The 16782-nt window shown below is 41.5% G+C and overlaps 1 protein-coding gene across 3 annotated transcripts in view; it reads left to right on the top strand.

Moving 5' to 3' along the window:
* The window catches only part of LOC137324451 (CAP-Gly domain-containing linker protein 4-like), a 223485-nt gene that overhangs the window by 122803 nt on the left and 83900 nt on the right, over positions 1-16782 (top strand). For all 3 annotated transcript variants that reach the window (XM_067988729.1, XM_067988730.1, XM_067988732.1), the window contains exons 8-9: positions 1261-1396; positions 7320-7460. In XM_067988729.1, the coding sequence (XP_067844830.1) occupies positions 1261-1396; positions 7320-7460 (277 nt within the window). The remainder of the gene's footprint in view (positions 1-1260; positions 1397-7319; positions 7461-16782) is intronic.

The following is a 16782-nucleotide window of genomic DNA, read 5'->3' as shown; positions in this document are numbered from 1 at the left end:
GTCTTCTACTATCCTGGTAATCACATGATACAACAATAATGGAGTTTTTGGCTAATTGTGGCAAGCAGTCAATTAATCTGCAACTGACCCAGACATGAGACAAGGAAACCACCATTGGTGGAAAGCTTTGGGAACCCTAGGTCCAAAGTCACCTGTTCCTCCAAAGCGTGCTACACGTACTCATATACAGTATCCCAAAATATTTTCTGAAGGAAATATATCTAATTTGCATTTGAATGAATCAATACTATCTGCTTCCACTATCTCCCTTGGGAACCTGTTCCATAGATTTACCACTTGCTCACTAAAATAATGGCCCTGATTTTAACTGCTCCCACCTGGCGGAAACGGGGCGGGGGGGGGGGGGCAGTTAAAATAATATGCGTCAGTCACCTCCTCCGATCCCACTTCCTTATCGTCATGTCCCGATATTAACCTGCTTGTTTGAGCAGGTGAGCAGGACACCTGCAGGAAGGAAGCGGGGTCCAACTTTAAATATGCAGATCAGGATCGATGATGTCATCAGGACCCAATCTGCAATATCAAGAGGCGACCTGAGCAGGGCGGGGGGCAGTGTCGGCTTCCTCATCAGGGAAGCCTTGGGCCTCCCTTGCACTGGGCTTCCTCCCGAGCCTCCACTAACTGCCGGGGACCATTCCCACTCCTGCTGCAACATCCTGCTCCCACCCGCCAGCCAGGCTGTCGGTTTGTCTGGCTGTCGGGCGGGTGTCTGCAGCAGATTATTTAAATGAGTTATGTAAAGCAATTTAATGGTTTTGCTTTCTTTTTTATTGATAGCTTTTGCTGACTGCTCATTATGGTTAGTTATTTCCAAATGACCTTAGTAGGTTTTCATGATGTATTGCATCGGCTGCTTACAATTAACATGTCCCCTACCTGTTCAGCTATGGCATGTTGCAGTTTTATGAATTAGAAATTACAGCCAATCAGGTTCAAGTATGATGCAAAATTACATATAGAAAAGTGTAATGGACAAACATCGTCTAAGAACACAGACAAATGTTAGGCACACACAAGTATAGAAATATACGTATGTATAATTTGCAACTTGAACAGGGAATGTCGTGTGTCCTTTTGTAGACATGATATAGCCTGAAAACTGGAAATAAAAATGCAATGTTGTCATATTTATTGGGAATTAGCACAATATTTATATTATAATGTTGAAAACAAAATAGTAGCCATTATTATGCCTATCTTATGTTTCACTCTTCTTCACACTTTTTGTACTTCTTTTAGGTTGGAACGTTACGATTTTGTGGCACCACTGAATTTGCCAGTGGCCAGTGGGCAGGGATTGAACTGGATGAACCAGAGGGGAAGAATGATGGAAGTATTTGTGGCATTCAGTATTTTTGCTGTCCCGTCAAATACGGTATATATGTATATATTTATTGTCATCCCTTGTCTGTGTTCTTAGACGATGTTGCGCAATGCTTTTCTCCTCAGCTGTATGTGTATTCAGCTCTCTTAGTTTACTTGCTGACTGTATTAGTGGGAGACAGGTAGAACATATTCTTGTAAGACAAAATGTGGTGCATCTAAGGATAGAGTTCCATGGATAAATTAAAATATTAGAACAAAACTGAACCTTAAAGGATTAAAACTAAGGCTAACAATACCAAAGAAAATTATAAGTAATATAGAAAGTGTAGTGGGAAGGTGAAAAGGGAGATTAGAAAGGCGAAAAGGGAACATGAAAAAATATTATAAAAGCAAGGGTTTTTCTAAGCATACTAAAAATAAAAGACAGTTAAAGAGAAGGTATAATCGTTCGGGTATCAGGAAGGAAATCCAGTTTTGGAGGATAAAGGTATGGCAGAGATATTAAATACGTATTTTGCATTTGTATTTACAGATTGTGATGTGAGTGAGAATGTAGGTGTACTAGACGAAGATGTGGAACAATTATTAATAACTGTAGTAAAGGAATTGTTTCTGAAAAATTTAGCAGAGCTTGATGTGGATAAGTCACTAGGCCCTGACGCTGTTGAAGGATGCCAGAAACGAGATAGCAGTGTCTGACCATAATTTTTCAATTCTCCTCAGATACGCAAATTATGCTGTGGGTTTGAGGAGTAGCAATGTAACATCAATTAGGGAGAGAAGGATAAACTGCATAGCTATAGATCAGTTAGCTTATTGTCAGCTGTAGGAAAACTCTTAGAATCCATAATTCAAGATCAAATTAGTTAGCATTTAGAATTGCATGGGATAATTGAAGACAGCCAACACATGGTTGTTACAGCCAAGTCATGTTTGACAAATTTAATAAATTTTTTGAAGACATGACTGATTGGATAGATAAAGGGAATGAAGTAGATGTAGTGCAAATGGATTTTGAGAAGGCGTTTGATGAGATCTTGTTAGACCTTATTAGAGTTTTGTTAGAAAAATTCTGTTTTATGATATAAAAGGAAATGTAGTAGCATGGCAATAAATGTGGTAAACAGACAGGAAACAGAGTTGGGTAAACGGGGGTGTTGCTCAGATTGGAGAAGTGTTGGAAGTTGTGTATCGCAGGGGTCAGTTTAGGGTCCACTTCTGTTCTCGGTATCTATAGCTGATTTGGGTATAGGTAACACAATCTCAAAATTTGCTGATGACAGCAGATGAAATAGGGGGCTTGGCAAACAGCGAGACGGACTATAAAGACTTCAGGCTAGTGGAATTGCCAGACTGGTGACAGATGCACCTAATGTGGATGTGTGAGATAATACACTTATGGTGGAAAGACTAGCAATGGCAGTATAAACTCAATTGAAAGATGCTGAAGGATGTGGATGAACAGAGAGACCTAGAGCTTCAAGTACATAATTTCCCGAAAGTGCGAATGCAAGTAGATAAAGCCATAAAAAAGACCAACAGCATTTTGGGTTTTATAAAAAGAGGTATATAATAAAAGAGTAAATAAGTAATGATAAATTTATTGTAAACATTAGTTAGGGGTCAGAGTATTTTGTGAATTTTTGGGCACTCCATTAAGGCCATGGAGAGTTTGCAGTGTAGAGTTACCAGGATGATGCCAGGGACGGAAAACTATAGTTATTAGAAGGGACTTGAGATATTCACTGGAGCAGAGGAGGCAAAACGGAAGTTCAATAGAGGTTTTAAAATTATGAAATATTGTGTTTCGATCGAGTAATCAGGGGAAGACATTCCCTCTAGTTGGGGAGCCCATTTTTCAGGCATAAAACGGGCAGCCGTGAGTTTAATTCTCCCTTCATAAGACTGCCAACTCAACAATACGTGGTGTACAAGTTATATGCAGAAAGTTATAAGATATAGAAAGTTATAAAAAGTGCAGGTCCATTGAGATATTCCTAGATATTATTATGTCAAAATGTTACCTTAACAGCTCGCTATCTAGTAGCGTTCGATTTATGAATAGGAAACTTGTTTGAATCCCAGGCTTGACTCATAGGCTTCCATAAGAGGGGAAATTTCATAGAATTGTAGCATGGTTACAGCACAGAAGGAGGCCATTCGACCCATCGAGCCCATGCCGGCTCTTTGTAAGAGCAATCGAGTTAGTCCCATTCCCCTGCTCTTTCCCCTTAGCCCTGCAAATTTTTTCCCTTCAGGTATTTATCCGATTCCTTTTTGAAAGCCACTTTTGAATCTGTTTCCACCACCCTTCCAGGCAGCACATTCCAGATCATAACTACTCACTGCGTAAAAAGGTTTTTCTTCATGTTGCTGTTGGTTCTTTAGCCTCTGGTTCTCGACCCTTCCGCCAATGGGAACAATTTCGCTTTATTTACATTATCTAAACACTTCATGATTTTGAACATTTCTATCAAAGCTCCTCTTGACCTTCTCTGCTCTGAGGAGAACAATCCAGCTTCTCCAGTCTATCCACGTAACTGCACCCTCTCTAAGGCCTTCACAGACTTCCTAATGTGCGGTGCTCAGAGTTTGACACAATACTCCAGTTGTGGCCGAATCAGTGTTTTCTAAAGTTTCAACATAACTTCCTTGCTTTTGTACTCTGTGCCTCTTTTTATAAAGCCCAGGATTCTGTATGCTTTTTCATTCTGTCCTGCCACCTTCAAAGATTTGTGCACATGTACCCCCAGGTGTCTCTGTTCCTGCACCCTTTTAGAATTTCACCACTTAGTTTATATTGCCTCTCCTCATTCTTCCTGCCAAAATGTTGCACTTCGCACTTCTCTGCTTTAAATTTCATCTGCTGTGTGTCTGCCCATTCCACCAGCCTGTCTGTATCCTCTTGAAGTCTTATTACTATCCTCCTCGCTGTTCACTACACTTCCAAGTTTTGTGTCATCAGCAAATTTTGAAATTGTGCCCTGTACACTCAAGTCCAAGTCATTAATATATATCAAAAAAAGCAGTGGTCCTAGTACCGAGAACACCACTGTAGCCCTGGAGAACACCACTGTATAACTTCCTCCAGTCCGAAAAACAACCATTCATCACCACTCTCTGTTTCCTGTCACTTAGCCAATTTTGTATCCACGCTGCCACTGCCCCTTTTGTTCCATGGGCTTCAATTTTGCTGACAAGCCTATTATGTGGCGCTTTATCAAATGCCTTTTGAAAGTCCATGTACACAACATCAACTGCATTGCCCTCATCAACCCTCTCAGTTACCTCATCAAAAACTCATTCAAGTTACTTAAATACGATTTGCCTTTAACAAATCCATGCTGGCTTTCCTTTATTAATCCACACTTGTCTAGGTGACTATTAATTTTGTCCCGGATTATTGCTTCTAAAAGCTCTCCCACCATTTGACTAGCCTGTAGTTACTGGGTTTATCGGTGCACCTGTTTTTTGAACAAGTGTGTAACATTTGCGATTCTCCAGTCCTTTGGCACCACCCCCATGTCTAAGGAGGACTGGAAGATTATGGCCAGCACCTCTGCAATTTCCACCTTTACTTCCCTCAGCAACCTAGATGCATCCCATCAGGACTGGGTGACTTATAAGAACATAAGAAGTAGGAGCAGGAGTAGGCCATATGGCCCCTCAAGTCTGCTCCGCCACTCAACAAGATCATGGCCGTTCCTTGACCTCAACTCTACTTTCCTGCCCGATCCCCATATCCCTTGATTCCTCTAGAGTCCAAAAATCTATCTATCTATCTCAGCCTTGAATATATTCAACGATTCAGCATCCACAACCCTGTGGGGTAGAGAATTGCAAAGATTCACCACCCTCTGAGTGAAGAAATTCTTCCTCATCTCAGTCTTAAATGGCCGACCCCTTGTCCTGAAACTATGCCCCCTAGTTCTATACTCTCCAGCTAGGGGAAACAACCGCTCAGCATCTAACCTGTCAAGCCCCCTCAGAATCTTGTAAGTTTCAATGAGATCACCTCTCATTCTTCTAAACTCCAGAGAGTAGAGGCCCATTCTACTCGAGTACTTTAAGTACAGCCAGCCTCTCTAGTACTTCCTCTTTATCAATTTTTAGCCCATCCCGTATCTCCTCTTTTACTGTGACTTTGGCAGCATCTTCTTCCTTGGTAAAGACATATGCAAAGCACTCCTTTTCATCGTCCTCATTTAGTGCCATTTCATCATTCTTTTCTCTCCAATTTTTAACATAAATATTGCTTTTCCTTCACTCTACATCCTGGAGATACTATATAGTGGATCAAAGCAATCACTTCATTTATCGTGGATTAAAATTCCCCCATACCATTTCTGCTTCCAGTTAGCCTCTATGTGTACAGAAGATTCAATTGGTAAAGATTGTCTGGCCATAGACTAGTGTTTGGTGCAGGAAATCTAAAGGATTGAAGAAAAAAAATAACATGGGGATTTTGAATTTTAGAAGAAAAAAGTTTATCTCTCCGGGGCAGTCAGTAAAATGTCAAAGCAAGGGGCAGACGGGTTCTCGCCTTCAGGTTTCTGTATGATGAGTTATTGATTTCAATTGTGCGATTGTGGAGTGAAGATTGTTCAGGCATTTCTCCACATGTAAAGAAGAAAACTTGAAGGATGGACTTCAAGGATGGGTGTTCTTATGATCAGTGATAGAACAGGATTGGCAGAAGCCTTGGAGCAGCTCTGTTTACCCAGTTGAAAGCTGAAGGCAGTGGAGCAGGTGTCATACCAGAATAAAAAATATTTCTTGTGTGATGTTTTATAAACAAAACACCCGTTAAAACAGACTGAATTCAATATTAACTTGAACAAAATGTTTTTTGTTTACTATTGAGGTAATTAAAAAGTAAAACCATGGCATCATAGCAATCAAACTTTGTACCCCAACAGCAGCATTTAAGTAAAAGCATTTGCCATCTTCCTTCTTAAACCGATTCTACAACAGCAACATTTTACATTTGTAAAGTGCCTTTAATGTATTAAAAAGTCCCAAAGCTCTTCACACAGGAGAGAATGAACTGTATAATAGGGGAGAGATTGAAAAATTTATCTGAATAAACAGCAAAAGGCTAGGTTTTGAGGATTTTTAAAGGCGGGGAAGCAAGTAGTATTACAAAGGGATTTAGGGAGGGAGTCCAAGAGAGTAACATACCCATGAAGTGAGGAGTTCTGGAAGGAGGAGATGCCCAAGAGGGCATAGTTGGAGAATCGTCAGTTGCATACTAGGACATTGGATTGGAGGAGGTTGCAGAGGTAGAGTGGGGAAAGGCCATGGAGGAATTTGTGGACAAGGATTTTGAATTCAGTGCGTTAGGGAACAGGGTGCTAGTGGAGGTCGGTGAGGACAGAGTGATGGATGAGCCCAAACAGTCCAAAGCTGTTGAGATGTACTAGAGATAAAGATGCTTGGGCGATTTTTCCAGCATTCGTCGTGGTAAAATGTAAATAAATAATTTGAAGAACTTATTAGACCAAAGTGAGCATAAAATTTCAACATTCTCCAGTGAAATGTTATTGTGAAGTACTATTTAAAATTACATGATGATTTGTGCACTTTGTGTGCCATGGAGTGGTAGAATGTGGGTTTGTAGCCATAATTCCACATGTGGTGAATTAGATCAGTTATACCATCAAGAAAAGTGCCAGGCATTTCCCCATAGGGTGGGAACATTAGAAGACAAGTACCCCAGGAGCACTCTGATGCAACTGCTAATATTTGGCCTGGATGCAGGTCATGTACTTGACCTCTTGGCCAAGGAATGATGTATACGTCTGTGTGGCCTTAAGGGTGGAAAAGATTATCTTGAAAGTAGATAATAAACTGAAATCTGGGTAAAGGTTAGTTGGAATTTGCAAATGATATATAGTTCTTTTGAAGTAGTGTTATTCCAGAAGTGTTCTGCACTAGAAGTTGTTTTCTAACAGTTTTTTCTTTCTTTCAAGGCATTTTTGCACCGCTCTCCAAGGTTAGCAAAGTACCCATGGAAAAAAAGAGTTTGACAAGGACCTCATCAATTAAAACATCAACTTCTGTCCGATCACAAAAAATTGACTTGTCGCATGTTACATCAAAAGTGAACACAGGTAGGCAGAAATCTGCTGTGGTAAATAAATTAGATATTAATCATAACAAGCAGAGTTTGTCTTTATTGTTTCTGAAGATTATCATTTTCTTTCATGATATTTTAATTTATTGGGTCTTCATTTGCTGATGAAGGTCATTCAAGAGTGTATCAAAAACATCAGTGATTAAGTTAAGCCATTATAGGAAAGAAATATGTTAAGTTTTTCACATACTATTGTGATTGTACCTAATATCGTTTTTGTTAAAAGACCATTCAACACTATTAATATAAGCAAATCACTGGCATGTTATCAGATTCCTGACAGCAATCACTAGGGTGAGGAGTACTTACTGGTGATAACCGCTGTAAGATCAATCTACCTAATCAATTATTTTTGAGGTGCTGATAGACAGGAAACTTGGCTGCCTTGATTTAATTAATATGATAAGTGATAAGTGATTTTGTTTTGAATATACGTGGTGCATTCACTTTTTCCCTACTTTTTTTCTCACCAACTTTCTCTCATCCTCTCCTCCTGGGACATGGTTCCACAGGCTGGTACTTTGACCAAGTGGCCATTGTTTAGGTGTGAACCTACACAGTGAATATTGTCAGGCGATTTGAACGCCAGAGGCATCACAGCCACAACCAATCCTTTCCTTATCCAGTGTCCACATGTGCATTTTCAATAGGGGTAACTGGATAGTCATCAGGAACAGAAACCCTGGCCGATTTCCCCAAGCCCTCATTTCCTAAAGAGCTCTGAGGCCACATGTACTAGCCCTTCCTTCTCTTCAGTTATGATTGGCTGATAGCACAAAAAGGAATTCAATCTGATACCTTTTTTGTCTGTTTGGTTCATTGCCTTAACCGGCTGAACTGTTAGGGGAGCCCTGAAGTATTCCTACCTGCTATCACATTCTGGATCTTGTTTGCATAAGTTTACATAGCATTAGATTTTCTAAATATTTCAAATATTTTTGGGAAAAAACAAATGTAAGAATATCAAACTTCTGCAGAAATCTTCAAATTAATTGAAACTGACAAGTTTAATAAAGAATAGTATATTTACATTTCTTCCAGTGCTGCTATAAAGCAGTTCAAAATTTTCAGTAATTTTATATTTAGCTTGGCTAGATTGTGATTGAGACCCATTAAATTTTGGGGCTATTATTTTGAAGAAAATTGTGTTAAAAGTGGTGTGAGATATAAGCATTTCACATTCTTTTTCTCACTTACCTGAGGATCTTCAATTACACTTCGCCAGCATCTCTTCGCAGCTCACCGGCTCCATGAAAATGAGGCCTGAGGCCCAATATTGGGGGCACCTCGAGCCTCACCATTCAGGTGCAGGGACAGCAACCTGCGCTCCTGTACGCCCAAAAAAGGGCATGCCGAATTTCTAGGCCAGTTTAATCTTAAAGAGACTGCCTGTTAGGCTGCAACCAACAAGGTAAGTTTTAAAAATATATTTATCTTTAAGGACAGACTGTTAGGCCCCTTATTTGCATATGCAAAGGGCCTTATGTCTGTTTCAGGCGTGGGCGCTGCATGCCGATTTTATGGCCTTTACCAATATGGCGGGCGGTGCACTTCTGGCTGTTAATGAGCGTGCGCTTCCTGCCCGCCAAATTGGTGGAGTAGAAGGCCGTTTAGAGCCCGAATAAATGGGCACTGCGCATCTGAATTTCTAGGCCATCGTCTTAATTTTTATTGCTCCTGTTCACAAAATTGCCTAGCAGTAAAAATGTCATAATTTCAGTTACATTAATGGTACCTCTGAAAACTCAGGCTCAGATTCAAGCTCTGGGCCGTTGAGCATGAGTAATGTGTAAGATTTACTGAACTCCTACATTTTTCCATCAGCTGATGTATATTTTATTCTATTTTTCATTTAGAAATATTTATATCAAATACAGTGAGGGGGCAAATAGTGTGAGAACTGCTTATTTTGCTACTGCTTGTCATTTATTATTGATTCCCTAAATGCACAATTATTTGGAATAAATTTCCTGTTTATATTTTAAAATTTACTTACTTATTTATTGTCAGTTATGTTTATTTTTAAAAACAAACTTATGCGCTTGTACATCGTCACTTTGTTATCAAACTAGTTGATGGCTTCTGTTAGCAATTCGCCCTACATGGAAAATTTATTCAAACTCAAGTACAAAAGAAGAGCAGCAGCAGCACAAAAAGGGCTTTAAAAATTATTTTACTCTAAGGTGTTTGATCTTCGATGTTTCTCTGAGAAAATGGTAATAGTAAAGGAGTAAAATTCTGTTATTGCCACGCTCACATGTTATTTTTTGATTGGTGAACAAATTGACACTGACAAGTTTTCTGTAATAAAGCATTAAAATAATTAGAGGGAAGAAAATATGATGGTTGTAATAAATAATTGGTGATTGTTATACCACAGGGACAATTAAGTAAATTAGTAGAGTGGTAAACAGTCCTTGGACAACTTTCTGACCTTCAAATGTTGCATGTATTTATATACATTATGAAAGGAAATATTAGCATGAGTAAAAGGTAGCTTGATAGTCTCATCATACTTGTCAAAAGCAAATTTCTACCCTGTTGATCCATTTGAGCACTTGAATATCCTTTGCATGTTTCACATGCTCCTACTGTATAATTATTTTATGTAAATTTCTGTTTCTGAATTTTATCAAGTAAATTGAGAAGTATTTGAAAAAATTGCAATATTCTCCATTTGTTGACACCATATACTATAAATCTTCAACTCATTTTCTAACAAAATTATTTAATCCTGTGAATTTTAATATTAAATTGTTTGGACTGTTTGTTTCTAAACATCAAATTAGAATTGGAAATATGCGTGATATAGTTCGTAAAGACCATAACACTAAAGAAATTAGTGACAGCGAAGATTTACACAGAAAATTATACAAATATATGCTGAATCCAACCAAATGCTCGTATGCCCTATCTTTATAATGGTTGAATTCATAAAAAGTGTATCTGGCTGATACTTTGCTCATGTTGCATTATGATTGTCCATACCTCTCATTTGTTTTGTTCTAATCATGATGCCCCAACATTAATTGGTGTCTTTGAAAGAAGCACCAGCACCTCTCAAGTGGCAAAGTTAGCTTATTAGCTAGTTCCACCTGAATTCTACCCTTTCATACACTGCAGGTTAAGAGGTATATAACCGAGACTGTAAGCACTCTTAATTTAGGAATGGCAAAAAGGGTCAGCTGAAGTGTTCCGCTTTCTAACGAGGTATTACCAATGATTAACAATGGACCAAGGCACTAGCATGCTGTCATGCTGTAACATTGGAGATGCTCGCATGGTAAGTTTTCACATTCAGCTAAAGCTATTAATCTCAGTCAGAATCATCTTGGGGAGGTATGAAGCAACTCAGTTCCCTGGTAGCAAAACTAAAAGAGTTATATTGCATTACTTGTATGGCTATTTTGTTTGATTACAGAATGGTATTGCTGGGACTTAGGAAATGGCTGGAAATTTGATCTGTGTCATTCTGTTGTACAATTCCATTAAAACTTGTTGTGGGACATATGAGTAGAGGCTAGATTTTTCCCTACAAATAGGGCTGATTATTAGAGAGTGAATTACTTCCTTTCAGCAAACTCAACAGTGACATTAGCATTGGCAGAACTGAGGGAGCAGATTATCTGTCCGGTCCCACCCAGGAAATGGGATGGACATGGAGGGGATTCAAAGAAGCAAAGAAAGAAATTGGAAAGAAGGAAAGAAGTGTTTAGCTAATGCACATTAGAAATGAAATATTAAACTTCCTGATGCTAGTATAACAGGGGAGTTCTCCCTACTGTCCTGGCCAATATTTATCCCTCAACCAACATCATTAAAACAGCATACCTGGTCATTATCACATTGCTGTTTGTGGGACCTTGCTGTGCTCATTTTGCTTGCTTTGTTTCCCACATTACAACAGCAAGTACACATCAAAAGTACTTCATTGGCTGTAAAGCACTTTGGGGCGGCCTATGGTCATGAAAATGCTACATAAATGCAAGTCTTTTTTTCTTTTAGTATAGCTTGATGAAACAAACATATGAGGGGAATTTTATCTTCCAAGGACGGGTGGGTTGAGGGCGGGTGGGAAGGTAAAAAATTTTTAAATTCTCAAACCTGACCCTAATCCACCTCCAACCCGCCCACATCCGATTTTAACCGGGTGGGGGTGGGCGAGCAACCCGCTCTCTGAAGGTGGGTTGGTCACTAAAATCTTTCAAGGAGGCTGTGTGCCTCCATTTTGACTCAGTTTTTATTTTTAATGCTTGGAGGAGGCCCGGGAGTCCCGGCAGGTAAAAGGAGGCGAGAAGGGCTGGATCCATGAGGTAGGTGCCTCTATTGCATTGCTTGTGAGCCAAGAGGAGCAAGAGTGCTTCCCCCGGCCCACCAAGCATACCTCCACAAGATCGGACCCTCATGTTCGGCCACCCCCCCGCCCCACCCCTCCGCAATGATGTCCGATGCGCCCCAACCCCCCCACGATGTCCAATTCACTCCAACCCGCCCCCAATGCCCGACCACTCCTCCCATGATTTCCGATACGCCCCAACCCCCCCCACCTCCCCATGATGTCAGACTTCCCTGACATCCGCGCTCCGCTGCTTTCCAGCCTGACAGACAGCCAGCCTGTCAATCTGGGTGGCTGTTGGACGGGAAACCTGTTGAAAAAATTTAAAAGATGTCCTGCTGTTAGATTCGGCAGGATGTGAGGATGTGCGGGAAACCCTTACTTTCTGGTTTCCCGTGTGAAAATGCTCAGCTCCGCCCCCCCCCCCCCCCCACCCCCCGCTCTCTTCCTGGCTCCAAGTAAATATCAGGACCATAGTGAAGGAATAAAAAAAAGATAAAGTGCCAAATTTTCGAATGTTTTCAGTAGGTTTTTGCCTCATTGTGAAGTTGACATCTTGTGCCATGTCTTGTTGGCTGCTGCAATGAATGTGTAACTTCCTCAGCAGATATGGACATGGGTCATGATAAATGAATGTCTTCTTATTGTCAGACATATGCACGGGACCCTTAGTGAAGTGTACTTCCTTTAATACACCCCCAATCTGAGATGATTGCTTTTGCTTATCTCAGGTATGGGGCAGATTTATTACTTGAACTTGCAAATCAGTGATCTTCTTTGTATTATATTAAATCAATAGATTCAAATTTCCTGTGCTCTAGGGAGCCCCCATCAGTTACAGGGACTCCCTGGAACATGAGAAACTTGAATCTGCTTATAATTCCCTTACTGCTTGTGCATGTTTAGTGCATAAACAATGCACATCAGTTCTGCTCTGCCAATGTTTTGCACAAGTCAGCATTTATATAACCAAATGGAAGTCATCAAAAGTGACGTTCTCTGCTGATGGTGGTGTGGTTTATTTCATATCTGGAAAAAAAAAACAAGTAGTGATTGAATTATTGCTCAGGACATTGGTCAGATAAATGATGCGTTTTCAGCACTATCAAGATAATTTTGTCAAGCAAGATTGGGGGTAATTTTGATTTTATGCGATAGTGACTTCAATGGAAATAAAAATCAGAAGGGATGTAAAACGGGCTGCCGATTTGCTATTGCCTGTTTTACACAATTGCACAAAGTCAAAATTATCCCCATTGAGTGGCCAACTTCTACTTTTCAAGTGTTGCAAACCTTTGCAATACAAATGTTCAGCTCTTCAGTTTAGTAATATCTGATCAATGCTGTAAAAAAAGTGAAGAAACTGGCTGGAACAGAAGTTGGGCCACTGCCGGTCACTTCCAGTGTCCTAGAAAGCCTGTATCTACTCTGTGATGGATTACTAGTTACTTATCTCATTGCTATTTGCGGAACCTTGCTGTGCGCAAACTGACTGCTGTATTTGTCTATATGAGAACAGTGACCGCACTTCAGAAGTAATTCATTGGTTGTGAAGCATTTTAGGAGATCCTGAGGTTGTGAAAACTGCTATATAAATGCATATTCTTTCTACTGTAGGCCGGGGAAAAAATCTCTTATTCTTGGACTCAGTATGTTCCAAAACCTGGTAGGCCAGTGGACCTGATGAGGATGGCCTCCTCCATGCCAAATTGCAGTCTGTACAGTATTGAAGAGGTGTGGCAGGAATGTACGTTTGCTGCAAGATTAGACAGTTCAGAAAGAGTTCTGGCACTTAAATGTAATATCTATGCTTATATCAAGAACATGAGAACTACTGCAGCTGCACCTCCATATTCTGCAGAAAGCCCCATTCATAAAACACTTCTCCTGCTTACAAAACTCTGTCCTCTACAATGTTGTTGTCTTAAACCTTATCCCTTGTAGCAGAGGTTCAAAAAGCAGTGTTAACCATCACTTGCTAAACTAGTGTTGCTGGATCATGTATCAGGCTATAGGAAATCTGTTGGTGCTCCAGTGCAATTTTTCCATGCTCCAAAATCAGTAGATGTCTGTTTTTGTTTGTTATTCTGAATTGAAACCTGTTGTTATGCACCCTAAAGTTAAAAGAATGCATGTTTATTTCCATCATTGCAATTAAAGTACACTTTCTTGGGTAATGTGATCACTTAAGGTAGAAATGTTTCTATAGTATAAAGAGTGTAGTAGGCGCAAATATTTATCCTACGACTTAGTGGTACCCATTATTTATCTTTTTAACATTAAGCACCAGTTTACAGCCAAGATGAACTTTGCTCTAACTTAATACACAGAGCAAAATGTACTCTTTGATTGTTAACTTTTTATTAACCAAAATACTCTTGCTTGTGTAGTTGGGAGATTTTGTTTTATCAATGCCATATATTTAAACCCCACTTTTGAACAATTCAATTGTGAATTGCAAAGCTTAAAATAATACCAGGGTTGGAGGGTGGAAATCAGAGAGAAAAGTCACAATAATATTCAAGTTATCATTTAATGTCATTTTTATTTTTTACTGTAGTACACCAGAATTCAAATTAGACATTAAACTTACATTAAATAAGTGATTATTTGTATAATTTAACACATTTTATAGAAATTGTAGCTCAGAAGGCGGGCATATATTCAGTATGTCGTTGCTGTTGATGGCTCCACATCAGAACTAACTACTTGAATCCTATTTCCCTGATCTTTCCCTGCACCTTTTTAATATTTTTCCCTTTCAAGTGTTTCCTAATTTCCTCTTAAATGCTATGATTGACTCGTCTTCAGTAGCCACTTGTGGTAATATATTCCATAGTCCCAACATCCTTCCTATAATGAGATGCCTAAATGCGGCCTAACTAATGTCTTGTGCAAATTCATCATCATCATCTTGCTTTTGCATTCATTGCCCCAGAAATAAAACCCATTTGCCCTTTTTATGGTCTTTTCCAGTTGCTCTCTGGCTTTTAAAGATTTCTGTATCTTTACCATTATATCTCTCTGTTCCTCCACTCCACTGAGAATGTTACTGTTTAGGTTATATTTTCATTTTTGGTTCTTTTTCCCAAAATGTACTGTTTCACATTATCTATGTTGATCTGAATTTGCCACATATTTCCCATTCAGTTTACAAGTCTAATTTGCTATATTGGAGGAAGATTTCCATTGAGCATTATGGATATAAAATTGTAAATGCCTCCTGTAATCCTTTTGCCCCATTAATAGCTGTGCCTTCAGCCATCTCGGCCGTAACCTCTGGAATTTCCTCCCTAAACCTCTCTGCCTCTCCATCTCCCTCTCCTCCTTAAAACCCAACTCTTTGACCAAGCTTTTAGTCATCCCTAATATTTCCTTCTTTGGCTCGGTACCGAGTTTTCTCAGATTAGGTTTCTGCAAAGCACCGTGGCATATTTTTTTACATTAACAGCTTTAAACGCTGTGACAAGTGCCAGGGACTAGCACAAGGACACTCGGGCCCGGAACGTGTTAGGCCATGCATGCGCATTGTAGGTCACCAACTGCCCTCATTGCCGTTCACTAAAAGCACGAATCAGAGGCCCAGCACCAAAAATGCAGCTGATGCAGATAGCCATAAGGGAAGGGAAGAAGCAGGGAGACGTGGGGGAGCAGAAGCAGGGCGGGGGGGAAAAGCAGGGAGATGAAGCAGGGGGGAAGGGGAGAGCAGAAGCAGTGCGGGAAGCAGGGGGAAGGAGAGAAGAAAGGGAAGCAGGGGGAAGGGGGGAGTAGAAGCAGTGTGGGAAAAAGAGGCGGGGGAAGGGAGGAGCAGAAGCAGGGGAAAGGAGGGAGCAGAGCGGGGGAGGGTGGTGAAGAGGGGAGAGAATGCAATCCAGGTCAATGGGGGGGGGAGAGGTAAGAGAGGGAGAACGCGGTCCAGATGGGGCGATGGATCACGCTCTCCTCCTCCCGTCCGTTAGGCCTGGATCACGCTCTCCTCCTCCCGCCCGTTAGGCCTGGATCACGCTCTCCTCCTCCTGCCCGTTAGGCCTGGATCACGCTCTCCTCCTCCCGCCTGTTAGGCCTGGATCACGCTCGCCTCCTCCCGCCTGTTAGGCCTGGATCACGCTCTCCTCCTCCCGCCTGTTAGGCCTGGATCACGCTCTCCTCCTCCTGCCCGTTAGGCCTGGATCACGCTCTCCTCCTCCTGCCCGTTAGGCCTGGATCACGCTCTCCTCCTCCTGCCCGTTAGGCCTGGATCACGCTCTCCTCCTCCTGCCCGTTAGGCCTGGATCACTCTCTCCTCCTCCTCCTCCTACCCGTTAGGCTGGATCACGCTCTCCTCCTCCTGCCCGTTAGGCCTGGATCACTCTCTCCTCCTCCTCCTCCTGCCCGTTAGGCCTGGATCACGCTCTCCTCCTCCCGCCTGTTAGGCCTGGATCACGCTCTCCTCCTCCTGCCCGTTAGGCCTGGATCACGCTCTCCTCCTCCCGCCTGTTAGGCCTGGATCACGCTCTCCTCCTCCCGCCTGTTAGGCCTGGATCACGCTCTCCTCCTCCTGCCCGTTAGGCCTGGATCACGCTCTCCTCCTCCTGCCCGTTAGGCCTGGATCACGCTCTCCTCCTCCTGCCCGTTAGGCCTGGATCACGCTCTCCTCCTCCTGCCCGTTAGGCCTGGATCACTCTCTCCTCCTCCTCCTCCTGCCCGTTAGGCCTGGATCACGCTCTCCTCCTCCTGCCCGTTAGGCCTGGATCACTCTCTCCTCCTCCTCCTCCCGCCCATTAGTCCTGCATCACTCTCGAGCATGAACGGCAGCAAGTTAATTTCTCGGAAAGCCCGGTGCATGCGTGGCAAGTGACATCATCGGACGCGGTGTCACTATTCACCTCGCAATGTAAAAAGTGATCCCCCACCCCCACTTTCTACCTGAAAACAATCCATGGCCCGCACATAATGCCCCATCTGTCACTGCAGCTCTCTCCCA

This window comes from Heptranchias perlo, chromosome 8 (genome assembly GCF_035084215.1).
Source record: "Heptranchias perlo isolate sHepPer1 chromosome 8, sHepPer1.hap1, whole genome shotgun sequence".
Classification (NCBI taxonomy): Eukaryota; Metazoa; Chordata; class Chondrichthyes; order Hexanchiformes; family Hexanchidae; genus Heptranchias; species Heptranchias perlo.
Note: the sequence above shows the minus strand (reverse complement) of the source record. Positions and strands in the feature narration are given on the sequence as shown.